We start from the raw sequence: 14,632 nt of genomic DNA on the forward strand, positions 1-14,632 counted from the left end.
AAAAGGTCAGATTTCCAACCTCTATATTCAGGGCAATTTTCTGAGGAATGTAACATAACTTGTAGAGGTAAGTGTACAGCAGTTACATTTAGAAACCCAGAACAACATGGCTGTAATCAGGAGTAATACAAGGACTGGCAAAGCTGCAGAGACACACTTTTACTCTGGTCCTCCCCTTAAATGCCTATGATCTGGGATTATATGCACAAAATTTCACTGCAAGTTTCAGTATTACCACAAGCATATCTGAAATTCATGAAGATAACAGTAGTTGTCCTCCTTGGGGGTTATTCCACTTATCCATTCCACTGATATTCACTAGAGCAGGAAGGGATACAGAAATCTGTATAATTAGAGAACAGTTAGCAAATGAAAACAAACGAAGATGTGGTTGGTGTTTGGCACAGTAAAGTAATTAAGGTGTATACCTCCCACAAACAAGGTAGAGGGTTTGTCACCTTTAAAAGGGAAATTGTTTAGGTTTAAAATGGCCCACAAGGGCAGCTAGCCCTAGTACTTGCTTATGAACCTGTAAGACAACCTAGTATGGGTATAGGGCCTCATGAGCCAGCTCTCCCAGGAAATGTAAAATTTACTGGTGCCTTAAAAACAATTCTGTCTGTACAAGTTCTTTTAGGGAAAGGAGTAAGAAAAATGAATGGGTGGTAACAAGGGGTAAAACATAGTAGGCTAGCCCTAGGTTCCCCCTTCCCGTCACCAGGAATAGGCACAGTATGAGGGGGTATGAGGGACATTTTTGCCCAAGTAAGATAGAGGACTTTTGGGGATGCAGTCCATGTTCAGTGGCACTAAGAAGAAAAAGCACAGAGTAAAAACGAAAAGAAAAAATGGAGGGAAAGGTGTAAGGAGATACATACGAGAGAGAGCACAGCAAGTAAACAAATGGCTATGGAAGGCAAACATTTAATAAAGCATGCTAATTGCTTCACAGAGCCACACTCAAATTTGCAAAAAAGCCATGTGGATTTAAGTAAAATCTTCCTGGGCTGAGCTAATATAAAACACTTTTCAGAATCTGGCTGTTTGGGGATGCAGTGTGCCTCTTGACAACACAGAGGTTGAGCTATTTGGTCATAAAGTACCTTGGCTTGAATTCCAGCAACTCTTGTTTGTACTAGAGGCTTCAAGCAAGTCATTTCTGCCTACTGCAGTTTGAATTTCTAAAAAGAAACATCTTGAGTTGCTGGCTTGTCTAGTTAGAAAATTATCAGTCAATAAACCATTCCATCAATTGTTTAAGGGACAATATGGTTGAAACCCAAAACAGCCCCTAAAAGCAACAGTATAGCTGAAACCCAAAACAGCCCCTAAAATCAATCATACACTAGTATTTTTGACTGCAAAACTTCTCCAGTTTTTCTTTAAAGGCTTTCAGATTTAATGCTATCATAACTTTAGCAGCAAGACAGTTCCAGCTGACTTAGGATCTAGTATGCAAAGACTATCTGATTAGGTCACCTCCGCTATACTGTTATGCCTCCCTCTTTGCCTTACCTGCAGTACTAGCATTTCCACTGTGTGTGATACAGAAAAGCAGTACTCAACATTGGTATATTTTTTTTTTTACTGTTTAACTCCTGCGAATTAGTTCAACACCACGTTACGAATCAGTATTTAATGTTTTCTGTATAATGAGCAATCCTAATCATTTGCACAAATACTTCATTCATAGTATCCCTACTTTACCATATATTGCAGTTATCTATCACTGGAATTGTATATTTTGCATTCTCTGTTTTCTGTGCTGCTACCTCTGTTATAGGTCTGTTTAAGAATATTAGTTGTCATGACTGGGCTCAAGTTGTGCGTGAAAATGGTCCTTGGAGTAGTCTACTTACCCGTTTACAAAATCTAAAAATAAATAAATACATTAAGTGAATTAAGTAAATGTTTCATAACTAATTTAGTTTGTTAATGGTTGTGTAATAAACGAAAATACATAAAAACATTGGAGTATGCATTCAAGAAATGATCTGTTTAATGACTCATAAACATAGGTTCATAGGTTGGTACTAGGCTATCGGCCCTAGGGCCTATACAAGCCTAGCTATAATAATTCCCTGGCTATTTCTTCCCACACTATTTACTTCCCTGGACCCCTGTCTAGCAGGGCGACTGACGTGATCCATGGGGTGAATTTCCTTCCTCCCATCCAATCATCAAGGTTCCTTTTAAAGAGGGCCAAAGAGGTGCTCTGCTTGACATGTATGGGCAGTCTATTCCAGAGTCTGGGGAGTCTCTGGGCCAGGAACCTATCCCTCCAGCATGTTTTGTTTATTGTGATGACATGTTGACTCAAAGGTATCTGGAATCTGCAAAAACAAAGCTTGGTGACTGCACTACACCCATCTCTCTGGGCAGCTTTTTCTCCACCCAGAACCCCCTTAGTGACCATAATCTGATTCTTCCAGTAGAACAGGGCAGATTGGTCTTACCCAATTTGAAAGGGTATTTCAGAGTCAAACAGTTAGGGATCTTCTACATAGCACAAGCAGAAAACTATAATTTAAAGTGGAAAGGGGTAGTGATGAAATGGGGGAAGCTCAAGAAACAAGGAGAGACTGGGATTTTGGATGCAGACATTTAAGGAGAATAACAACAATCATACAGAATATTATATCTATAAAGTATCAGAAAGTATCCTAAGAACTAAGCCAACATGGGAATGGAGAAAGGAGATTCTGCCGATAGGAATGACTGTAATTAGGGATATAGACAATAGGGGGCCGGAATTTATTGGAGAAAACTGGCAAATGAACCAAGGTATTGGGAGCAAATAGCTAGAGAGGGAAAGATGATAGAATGGGGAGATGCCAAGAATTTATTTGGACTGTAGGTTAGAGATTGCCTTCCCTATCAAGGATTGATATCAGAGCATAGGCAAAGAGACAAAAATAGCGAGTTCAAAAATGAATGATCAGCACTGGTACAGTTTTTAGTAGAATCTAGAACAGAAGCTGCCATTAAAAAAGGAATAATTACTAGAACATAGAAAATATTGCATGATAACTATACAAATGAATCAGAGGAGGTTAGAAAGGATTGGGAAGAGAGATTGGATAAGCAATTCACAAAGAAACAATGCGAGGATATATGTATGTCTCCCAAATATGCAACAAAATCTAGAAGATTTAGGATTTTTGCTTGGAAATGTTTACTTACATATTTTATACCCCAAGTAGACGCCAGAGAATTTTTCCTCGGGGAGACAGCAAATGTTGGAGGTGTGACAGGAAAGAAAGATAGAATACATCATCATGATGCATAACTCTCAGGTGTCCCTGATTTCACAAAATGTCCCTAATTTTGCCTCATATTTGTGGTCTGTTCTTCATATAATTTGTAGTTACTCTTCAGGATTCCAGTCATTAAGTAATGATAAACATCTGAGTTCCAGACTTCACATCCACCAGAAAATGCATGCTAATGCAAAACCTGTTATTATAGTAACTTTATCAATAAATGACAGTTTTTGAGCTAACAGACTGAGAGGTATGCCATGATTTGTTCTGCGTAAACTTTGATATGTAGCACATGCCTGGTCCATTCACATTTCTTTTCCATTTACCTTTTGCAGTGCCTTGTAGTGCATATCATACGGCAACATCAAAGATCTGTGAGACTGGGCTTGTGTCTGTCTCGTGGGAGCATGGTGAAGGCACAGATTTATACACTGCAATCGCTGAGGGTACTAGTGGATTTTCTGCCACCTGTGAAACGCAGGAAACATCATGTGACCTATCTGACTTGCTTTGTGGACACACATATACCATAACAGTTAAAGGAACCAATTATAATTGCAGTAGTTATAGCAGTGACTCTGCAACAGTGAATACAGGTAAGTATTACATTAAGTAGAATGTTAAACTGAAATATATGCACACACACGCACACACACACACACAGACACACACACACACACACACACACACACACACACACACACACACACACACACACACACACACACACACACAGACACACACACACACACTGTTTGGCTATGGGTAGTGGGCATCTGCAACCTGCTTACTTATCAATGATAAACTAGAGTGATTATTTTGGAAATACTTAAGGAATTTTTACAAATGGAATGCTTACTATATACATGTCATCTTTATGGGTTTGCATATTTATTGACAATGTCTTTGACTGCTTTACTTCTACAGATATAGTTTTGTTTGCGAGGACCTATTGTTAAAATCTCAGATACATTTCCGGATTTTTTTGTTACCTTACTACGCAAAAGGAAATAATGCATATTTTTGCAAACAAAGAAATAATATGTGATTACTCCAAAGCTCAAAAGAATGAACTTAAACACAGCTTATGATGACATGTAAAATCATCATGATCAGTGTACTGGACCAAACTTTCTTTTCTGAGATTTGAACAATGGCTCACTTGTATCATCCATTAACCATTGAGAATAGAACTGCATGCCATGTGCAACGTAATGCGTAATGTTCTGAATGTTTTTTTTTTTGTACCACTAAAGTTTTCCCTCCCAATGCTGATGGCACTCTAAAAGATGCTAATCTAATTTCTCTGCATGTCTTTCTTGTCTGACTTCCTCCATACCTGCTCTCATGCCCCTGTTTTTAGAAGTACACCATCAGCTGTCACTGTACACTGGGCCATGCATGACAAGATCCTTGTAATATGTTTGTGACAACAAACGTAGTGTGCACTTATGATTATCACAATACACTGGGCCATGCATGACAAGATCCTTATAATATGTTTAAGTGACTACAAATGTAGTGTGCACTTATGATTATCACAACTACTCTACAGCAGTGCCATAAAAACTGCGCATCCATATCCACAAACAGTACATGTAGTCCTATAACTTCCACAATACCACATACAAACAAAGAATATATTTTTTTTCCATTATTATTTGTATTATTTTTATCTCCATGTAATCCACAAAACATGCAAAACTACAGTTGCTGGGTTGGGGAATGCACAACAGCTGTACACACTGTCTCTGAGAAGTAACTCTCTCAATGCCACTATATTGTTTATATTGACTCAAGCACAAACAGCCCCTAGCAATTATAACTCTCTAAATTATAATTTTCTATATTACTGACTGTTTTGCATGACACTTGTCTCACAAATTGGGTCCAACTTTGTCATTAAAGGCAACTGCTGACCAAAGTACTACAAAATAGCAAGAAATAATGCATGAATGCAGCAGTTATGATTTGTTCACATGGCATAAATGAGTGAAACTTGCACCCAAGGAGTATTTTTAGTTCTTTCTAAACACACCTTGATATCATGTGAAGCAACTCATAAAAATGGCTTTCTGTTTCTTTAAAAAATGTATGATCAGAAAGAGAGATCAGTAGTTCTTAATAAATAATAAATGACCAATTGAGTGAACCAATCCTTCTTTAACCCCTTCCAGCCATGATCCAGACCACAGGGGAAAGGGTGAACACAGTAGAAATATATGCATATCCATTCATCTGTCCACAATCCCTTTTTCCCACATTTTTGCACATGAGGTCAGGGTGTCACTTCAACAGTGACAATCATCTATAGCCAAGGTTTACACTGCTGGGTGGCTAGCCCTGCTGTGGAATATACATGTCTGTAATAGGTCGACAAGCCACAACATCGACAACCAGTTTACCGACACGAAAACACCGACAAGCCACTTAACCGACAGTTGAAATAACCGACATTTGAAATAACCGACAAATCCAACTCATAAGTGCCGTAACAGTATAATAGCAACTGAAGTGCACATATTTATTAATTCCAACATATAATACTCACGTAACACACTATCTTTTAATGAAATGTTGTTATGTGACTATACAACTTAAACATGCACTACAGTAAAAGATACTTTTAAGCTAGTCACATCTCCGTAGTTTAGTCCAAACATAATGCAAACGTACTCAGATCCACTGTTTACATCTTCATAAGCCTTGCAATAGCCTGCACAAACTCTATGTTAGAATAATTTTCCATACTTACGATTACTGTTTCAAACTGTCTCTGCTTAAGTAATGTTTTCCTCTTTTTCGGTGATGGAACATACCCTGTAGACATTCACACTCTTAGCTCATCTACCCGGTCTTGTTCACGAGCTAATATGTGCATTAGATATCTCAAATCAGTCCCCCTATCACCGAGCAAGCATTTTAACCTTCTATGCCACGCCTCCACTTTGTTTTGCGTACGAGGCAAAGATAGTTCATTCAATGCAAACACATTCCAAAATGAAATTGGGAACAATGGCGGAAATCTAATTGCAGATGTGAATCTAGTGTTAAACTTACGCCTCTTCCCATACATGTACCACTGTGAGAAGTATTGCACAATATCCTTTCCTTCTTTTGGAAATATCGCTCTGAGTTCTTCAAATGTTACCTTTACTTTCTCTTCAGGTAGGAAGGCTAGGGCTACCAATGATTTTACAGCAAGTTGCAGTTCCTGTGAAGTATTATATGTAGATGCCAAACCTAGGGATTGCACCTTTCGCCACATGTTCTGTCCAAAGTGAAAGAGACAACCTTTAGAACGGACATCGGGAAAGTTTAGTCTGATACTCTTTATAGTAGCGATTTCGAAATCACATAACAGAAATTTAACTTGCATTTCTAAACCATGTGATGTCAGTAGAAAGAATATACCATGCCATAGATAATTATGTGCTTTTAGTGATTTCTTAGACATGAACGCATAAACCAGAGGTACAGATTTCACATACTTCCCATATTTCACAAGTGCATGTACGCTGTACAATTGCCGTATTGTAACACCTTTACAGAAGAATGTCCCATCCATTAGCCATAAAGTAGCCTGGCTTAAATCACGTAAATTATCTGCAGTGCTAAACACTATAACTGTTGTGTCAGTTCCCTTGTCTGACAAACATTTACTCAAGAATGCACCATTTTTAAGTTTAAATTTGTTGACATCTATTTTATGAAGTGTTAGTGCAAACCTTTTACTCAATCCACACTTTACGCGTCTAACGCGGTTCACCTGCTGTACTAGAGCTGCTCTTTGGGGGAGACAATGAATCGTAGCTAAGGAGGTTGACGCTAAAGCATCGTCAACTATGAGAGCCGGTGTGTCTCTACCCATAGTAGCTCGAGCTTTTAGGTCACTGCAAACAACATATCGCTGTAATTCTCCAGGCTCTGCAGCATGGCAATGCGCAACTGATCTTTCAAGTCTATCGCCTTCAGGTAACCAAACGGTCACAGCTCTACCCTTACAGCTCTCAGTAAGTTTGTATTTACAGCACCAATATCGTTTACAGTCCCTTTTATGCTCAAGGTAGTAGAGGTAGTTGTCCACAACTAACATTGATTTCCCCTTTTGAGACTCTACAGTGTGATATATGCTTCCTAGTACTCCCGGGCAACTCACTTCAACACTCTCCATATTCTCTTTGGTGCTAAGCAGATAGCACGCTCATTAACACTACCATTTTAGCTTGTCAGTATGTGTCTATTTGTTAATTATCTGTACGCATACTGTCGACGCACGATTTGTTGGTTATTTGAAATGTCGGGTTATTTAAACTGTGTGTGTGGTCGGTAAACTGGTTATCGATGTTGTGGCTTGTCGACCTTGTCAGGTAGACCCATATATATATATATATATATATATATATATATATATATATATATATATATATATATATAGATATAGATATGTATATATACACACAAAACACACACAAATAGGTGTAAAATGTATATATATATATATATATAAAATGAGAGAGGGCGGGAGATATTTTAGGGCAGACAACCAACTAGTTGGGTGGTGAGAGAAAACAAGAATACTCATGGAAAACCCACACAGATGGGGGGAGCATTACACAAATTCCACACAGTGACTGCAGGTGAGGTTTCAGTCTCCGACACAGGAACCTCATACCATCAAGCTCCTACAGCTAACAGCAGCACATACTGAATGGGTGCATTTTGGTTTAATGAGGTTAGAAAACATTTGTGTCATTACTGGATTCCTGAATTTACAAAACACAGAAAAAGCAGCAGCATCCACAAGACTGAAATAAAACACGTTACTAATGACTATTACTTAGATCCGCGGTGGTGGTGCTGCGGTAGTTGTCGCCTCACAGTAAGACGCTGTCCAGTTCGATTCTCGGCTAGAGTGTCTTCTGCGTGGAGACATGCGTAAATGGGCATACCTTCGTTAAAGGTTGTGCATCAGGCCTGGCAAGCTGGTACGTAAAAATCAGCTGCCAATCATTAGCGGACTGGAGTTCCACTGTGGCGACCCCTAACCGGGAAAAAGACGAAAAACACAAACTAATGACTATTACTTATGATTTATAACCAGGAATGGTAATGAGAGGCAATTTGTTTGCTTTAAGGGCCATACTTATATATATTTTAGCTACAGGTTTTTGGAGGAGCCCATTAATACAGCAGATGTTTAAGTCATCTGGATATGTCTCATGATATCACACCATGAAGCATGAGAAAAACCTACAATGACTACATTTTCAACATGAGCAAAACCATTTGAAGAGCTTAGCTGGAACTAGTTAATAATCCCAAATCACCCATGAACATAGACCAAAGTAGGGAGAGAGAGAGAGAGAGAGAGAGAAAGAAGGTAAAAATATGGGTAATTTGGGAATCAACTCCCTTTTTCAAGGGGTCACCACACTGTCCCGAGTGTCAGTCCCTTGTTCATTTCCACAGTTTACACTCCTAATCTCAGCTTTTTAGTTACTATCCAAAACTCATGACTATGGGTTTAAATGGGGAAGCAGACTGGTCTTTTAAAAGAAACATTCATATTATGGTTCATCTCTCCTTTCTGCTACAGTATCTGCAGTGTTGCCACCATTATACCCATCCACTGGTTAACCTCTTTCTCCCCATTATACTCACTCATTAACAAGACTCCAAATTAAATTCAAGAAAAAAACTGCAGACTTGTCTCACACCTTGTGTAACTTTTGTAAAATTAAAAGGAAAACCACAAGTAATGGTGAAGCACTGTGTCACACAAAAAAGACTTATATACTTGTTAAAAATGAATGCATTATTTAGGATGTATTTTACACACACACACACACACACACACACACACACACACACACACACACACACACACATATATATATATATATATATATATATATATATATATATATATATTTATATTAAGTTTTAAGAAAACTGAGATCTGATTGGTTTGATGTGTACTGATGATGCTATAAAAATGGGACAGTTTTTTAACAGTTTGTCTGATGAAGGCCTAATTTTGGGGCTGAAAGCGCTAAACCAGTGGATTAAAGTCTTTTTTGTGTGACACAGTGCTTCACTATTACTTGTGGTTTTCCTTTTAAGACTCCAAATTACATTACACCCATCCACTGGTCAACCCCCTCTCCCCATTATACTCACTCATTAACAAGACCCCAAATTACATTATACCCATCCACTGGTCAACCCCTCTCTCCCCATTATACTCACTTATGAACAAGACCCCAAATTACGTTATACCCATACACTGGTAATCCCCCTGTCACCCTTACTGCCACTCATGAACAAGACCCCAAATTACAATTATACCCATCCACTGGAAATGGGTTCCTATTAAATGATCAAAGACGCATTATTTCAAATGCATCTTGATTGAACTTGAAAGCAGGAAAAGGCAAGATAGCGAAACGGCATATAAGAGAATTCTTTCCCTGGGAAAAAAATCACTTGGTCACTTTTGTTACTTTGCCATCTTTGTGACTGTAGTGTGATCTCAGAGTTGGCATATTTAAGTAGGGGGGTGTGGGGGCAAAGCCCCCCACTTTATGTAATGTTTACAATTTTTTTTTTTTTTTTTTTTGTGGAACAGCGATTTTTTTTTCCCTTGGAAAAAAATCACTGTTCTAAGCATTCGGGATTATACGCTTTTGCTTACATGAGTTTGATAAATCATTGTTCACTTTTTTTAAGTGTTCGATGATGTAACATAGACCCCTGGTCATTTCCCTAGTCCCCATTACACTCACTCATGAGCAAGACCCAAAATTACATTATAACCATCCACTGGTCAATCCCCCTCTCCTCATCACACCCACTCATTAATAAGACCCCAAATTACATTATACCCATCCACTGGTCAAGCCCCCTCTCCTCATCACACCCACTCATTAATAAGACCCCAGATTACATTATACCCATCCACTGGTCAATCCCTTGTCCGTATTACTCTCACTCATGAACAAGACCCCAAATTATGTTATAGCCATCCACTGCTTAATCCTCCCTGTCCCTGTTACACTGACTCATGATCAAGGCCCCAAATTACATTATACCCATCCACTGCTCAATACACCATGTTACAATTAAACTCACTTATGAACAAGATCCAAAATTACAGTATACCCATCCACTAGTCAATCCCCCAGCTCCTGTTACACTCACTCATGAACAAAACTCCAAAATTCTTATACCCAACCACTAGTCTATCCCCCTGTCCCCATTACACTCACTCATGAGCAAGACCCCAAATTAAATAATACCTATCTGCTGGTCAGTCTTCCTGTCCCCTGTATACTCACTCATGAACCCAAATTACGAAAACTGCTCCACCTGACATAGCTGTTCACCAACCATCTAGCTAAGTCAATCAACTTACTTTTGGGACAGAACCTTGACATCTGATTTGTAGAAGGTAATTTTCATCCCAGGCATCGCACACTCAGCCATGCAAAATAGCACAGCACAGACCATCTTTCAGAACAGCTTCACCACTGCTTCATTTTTCTGAGATTTTAAACAACTTCCATTCAGACTCAACATCCCTAACCTCTCAGAATGTATAACAGAAGCTCTTCCAGAGGTCAGAGTTGAACTCATCTCCCACAGAAGCATCTGCTAAGCATTATCAGAATGCTCACACTATATTTTTGGTCTTCTCAGTCTGTTCAGCAACTGGTACAACTCGTGACTAACTGGTGACTGGTTAAGAGATCAACACCTTTCATGATCCAAATGTCCAAAATATACAAACTCACATCAACTAATATGTTTGCAAAGTCAATAAGTGACCTTTTGTCTGATATGCTGTCATCCCAAGTGAACTTATAAGGTTCCTTATCTTTGAACATCATCATATGGAGAAGTGACTATCACAGACTTCCAGTAAGAGTTCACCATTTAGGTTCACATCAGGATAGATATGATTCCCATTTTCTCCTCAGCAGATATCTCCATCAGCCCCCCCCCCCCCCCCGGACATTGAAGTCTCCCAGTAGCACACCAACATATCTCCATCACCTCCCCCCCCGGACATTGAAGTCTCCCAGTAGCACACCCACATCTCTCCATCATTTCCCCATGGACATTAACATTTCCCAGTACCACATTTGTTTGTGATGCTAGAAGAGCAAAAGACTGGAATATTTTCCCACAATGCTTGTATTCATTTAGTCAGTAATGACACAGCATAAAGGGGAAGAGGCTTTCCTAAATGTGCCATCTTCAGGATATGACATCAAACCAGTCTTATCTTCGTGAGCTGGTGATAGCTCATCTGAATATAAATGCTCCCAAAGCACTTATTAAACAATGTAGGCTAAATTTTCTATTGTCAGTAAGAAAATCACCTTGGGAATCCCTGAAAATAGGCAACAGGCCTAGTGGGACTATGACAGTCAACAAAACAAATTAAAGCAAAACATAAATAAACAACTGCAAAAAACAAACAAATAACACCTAAAATCTGTAAGACAGGTGAATGCATACTGCCAATATCTGTTAGACACAGCATTTCTTTCTCTGTAATTTGCAATCACCTTGAGGTATTTCTTTTATCTACTAGCACCAACTCCAACTGTGCAGCAATCTGATGGGAGGCTGTGAGTGTCCATCTGCCAACTTGGATCCTGTCTCAAAGGATAATGCAAAGTAAGAGAGAGAGACACCCCCTCCTCAATCAAGAGCTTTGGTTCCAGAACCAGTGCATTCTGTGGAAGTAAAGCCAACTACATTTAGATGATACTTTTCAGTCTTCTGCACATGGTCTGATTTTTATTCCCAGCACTGAGGCCAAACTCCACATCACAGCAGCCAAATTCCATGAATTCTTGGATCTAGTCCACCTTAGTCCATTTTACCTCTGCCTGCCATTTGACTGTCATCATAAGGCTGGAGCTCCAATGGCTTTTTCTGGCTGAGACTGACTGGGCTACATGGGTCACATGTTCACTACGTAGGTCTCGAAAATGCATCCCCTAGTTTGGCTTCAGAGGTATTTCCTTGTATCCATTTTCTATATGGATACTGTCTAATTTTTTAAAGGAATTTTTATGTGAGTCATAGTTTTAAATCATTTTTTCTTGAGTGTGGCCCCTCATTTTATGCCAAGACAACATAGCTCTAACAATATTTACTTCCCTGGACCCCTGTCTAGCAGGGTGGCTGACGTGATCCCCTGGGTGAATTTCCTATCTTCCATCCAATCGCCAAGGTTCCTTTTGAAGAGGGCCAAGGAGGTGCTCTGCTTGACATGTATGGGCAGTCTATTCCAGAGTATGGGGAGTCTCTGGGTCAGGAACCTATCCCTCAAGCATGTTTTGTTCATTGTGATGACAAGGTTTAGATCCCTGGAGCATGTGGCTCTGAGGGATTGGGATTTCTTTAGGTGGAGCACATCTAACAGCTCAGGGTTTAACATGGCCTTGTATGTTAAGAATAGGGCATCTGCTTTAGGCCTGTGATTCTTTTAGTGAGGTATTTCTGCAGCCTTTCAAGCTGTTGCAGATGCCTTATGAGGTACGTACCAAATGGGGCATTGTACTCTATAATGGGTCTAATGAGGGATGAGCACAGTGGGACAAAGACCTCCTTTTTTCTGGATGAAAATCCCTTAGTGATGAGGTGGGCCACATAGAGGGATTTCCTGACTGTTGTGGCGATGTGATTATCGAAGGTGAGACCACTGTCCACCTGTGTCCCTAAGTCTCTCATCACACTTTCAGTGTTTAGTGTACTGCCATCTATGTGGTAATTCATGGGTACATGTTTTTTCCCAAAGGGGATAACTATACATTTCTTGGCATTAAGCTTGAGCCCATGGCTGTGGAACCAAGCATCTGTTTCTGTAAACCCTCCTGTAGAATATCCACATCATTTGGGGACTCAGTAATGGCTCCCAGTTTGCAGTCATCTGTGAACTTTGTTAGCCAGAGTCCCTTACTGTTGGCCTATACTTCAGAGAAGTAGATGCCAAACAAGATCGGTCCCAGGACTGAAAAACCCTGAGGTACTCCACTTGTCACCTGTCTGGAGATGGATTTGGAGTTGGCTACTTTTCAGTCTGGGTTCTGTCAGTAAGCCATTTGGCAACCCATCAAGTGACATAGGGATTTATGCCCAGCTTAGTAAGTTTATCTATGATTCCAGTGTGGGGGATGGTGTTGAAGGCCTTGACGAGGTCCAGATAGGCTGTGTGGACTGCCTTACCCTCATCCTCAGCTCTGGAGGCTGATTCAAAGAAGTCAGTCAGGTTCAGGAGACAAGATCGGCCCTTCACAAACCCAAACTGGGTGGGGTCCAGTGTTTGAAGGTTGCCAATGTCTTTGTTTATAAATTCCATTATAATGCATTCCATGCCCTTGCAGATCAGGCTCGTCAGACTGATGGGATGGTAGTTCCTGGGATCCAAGGCGGACCCCCCCCCCCTTGTGGAGTGGGATAACTGTAGCTGTGCACCACTCAGTGGGCACTAAGCCTGAGGTGAGGCTATGATTAAACATGACACTTAGGTGAGGTGCCAGTTCATTTTGTAGTTCATGTAGTACACAGCCCGGGATGTCATCTGGTCCCATGGATGCTGTATTCTTTGCTTTGGAGAGTGCGGTTTCTACCTGTGTGGCCGTGAATATCAGAATTTGGCAATCTTTTGGTATTGAGATGGCCCCTTTAGGGGGTGATAGGGGGGTGAAGTTGGCACTAAATCGATCTGCCAGGATAGTGGCAATATCCTTGGGATCAGTATATTTAATGCCATTCTGTTGTAGCTCAGAGCAGATTTGAGCATTACCATTTAGATTCTTGACATAACTATAGAATGCCTTGTGGTTGTCTTTGGAATCTTTAGCAATTTGATTTTCATAACTAGCTTTGGAGGATTTTATGAGGGATCTCAGCTTCTTACTGAGGCTGGTAAGGGAGTTTTTTGCATCCTGGGATTTTCCTCTTTTCTGCAACAGTTTCTTCCTTCTGTTGTATAGTTTGTTTATGGCAGGGGACCACCAGACTGGCTTCCTTTTTTGGAGAACAACATCTTGGCTCTATTTGAGATGGCACGATTCATGCACAAGTGGATGTACTCGTACAGTGCCTTAGTGTAGGATTCAGCAGTCGAACTTTCAGCTCCCGTCTGCATGGGTGTCATGAAGTTTGTCACTTCTGACTTGAGTAGCATGAAGTTGGCTTTGGAGAAGTTTTTTACAGAGGTTTCCTTACTGGGGGGTGGAGGTGGGATGTGGATGTCAAGGGTGATTAGCTTATGGTCAGACCTGACCAATGAGGGGGGTGACCACTGGTGTGGAGCATCTATCTCTCATGTTGGTAATGACCAGTTC

At 40.1% G+C, this 14,632-nt stretch overlaps 1 protein-coding gene across 1 annotated transcript in view; it reads left to right on the plus strand.

Annotated features, from left to right (window-relative positions):
- Nucleotides 1-14,632, plus strand: part of LOC122814297 — a 780,122-nt gene that overhangs the window by 480,187 nt on the left and 285,303 nt on the right. The window contains exon 52 of the mRNA XM_044086885.1: nt 3,599-3,859. Coding sequence (XP_043942820.1) covers nt 3,599-3,859 — 261 coding nt within the window. The remainder of the gene's footprint in view (nt 1-3,598; nt 3,860-14,632) is intronic.

This window comes from Protopterus annectens, chromosome 10.part0, assembly GCF_019279795.1.
Source record: "Protopterus annectens isolate FY-2018-M chromosome 10.part0, PAN1.0, whole genome shotgun sequence".
In the NCBI taxonomy this organism is placed as follows: Eukaryota; Metazoa; Chordata; order Ceratodontiformes; family Protopteridae; genus Protopterus; species Protopterus annectens.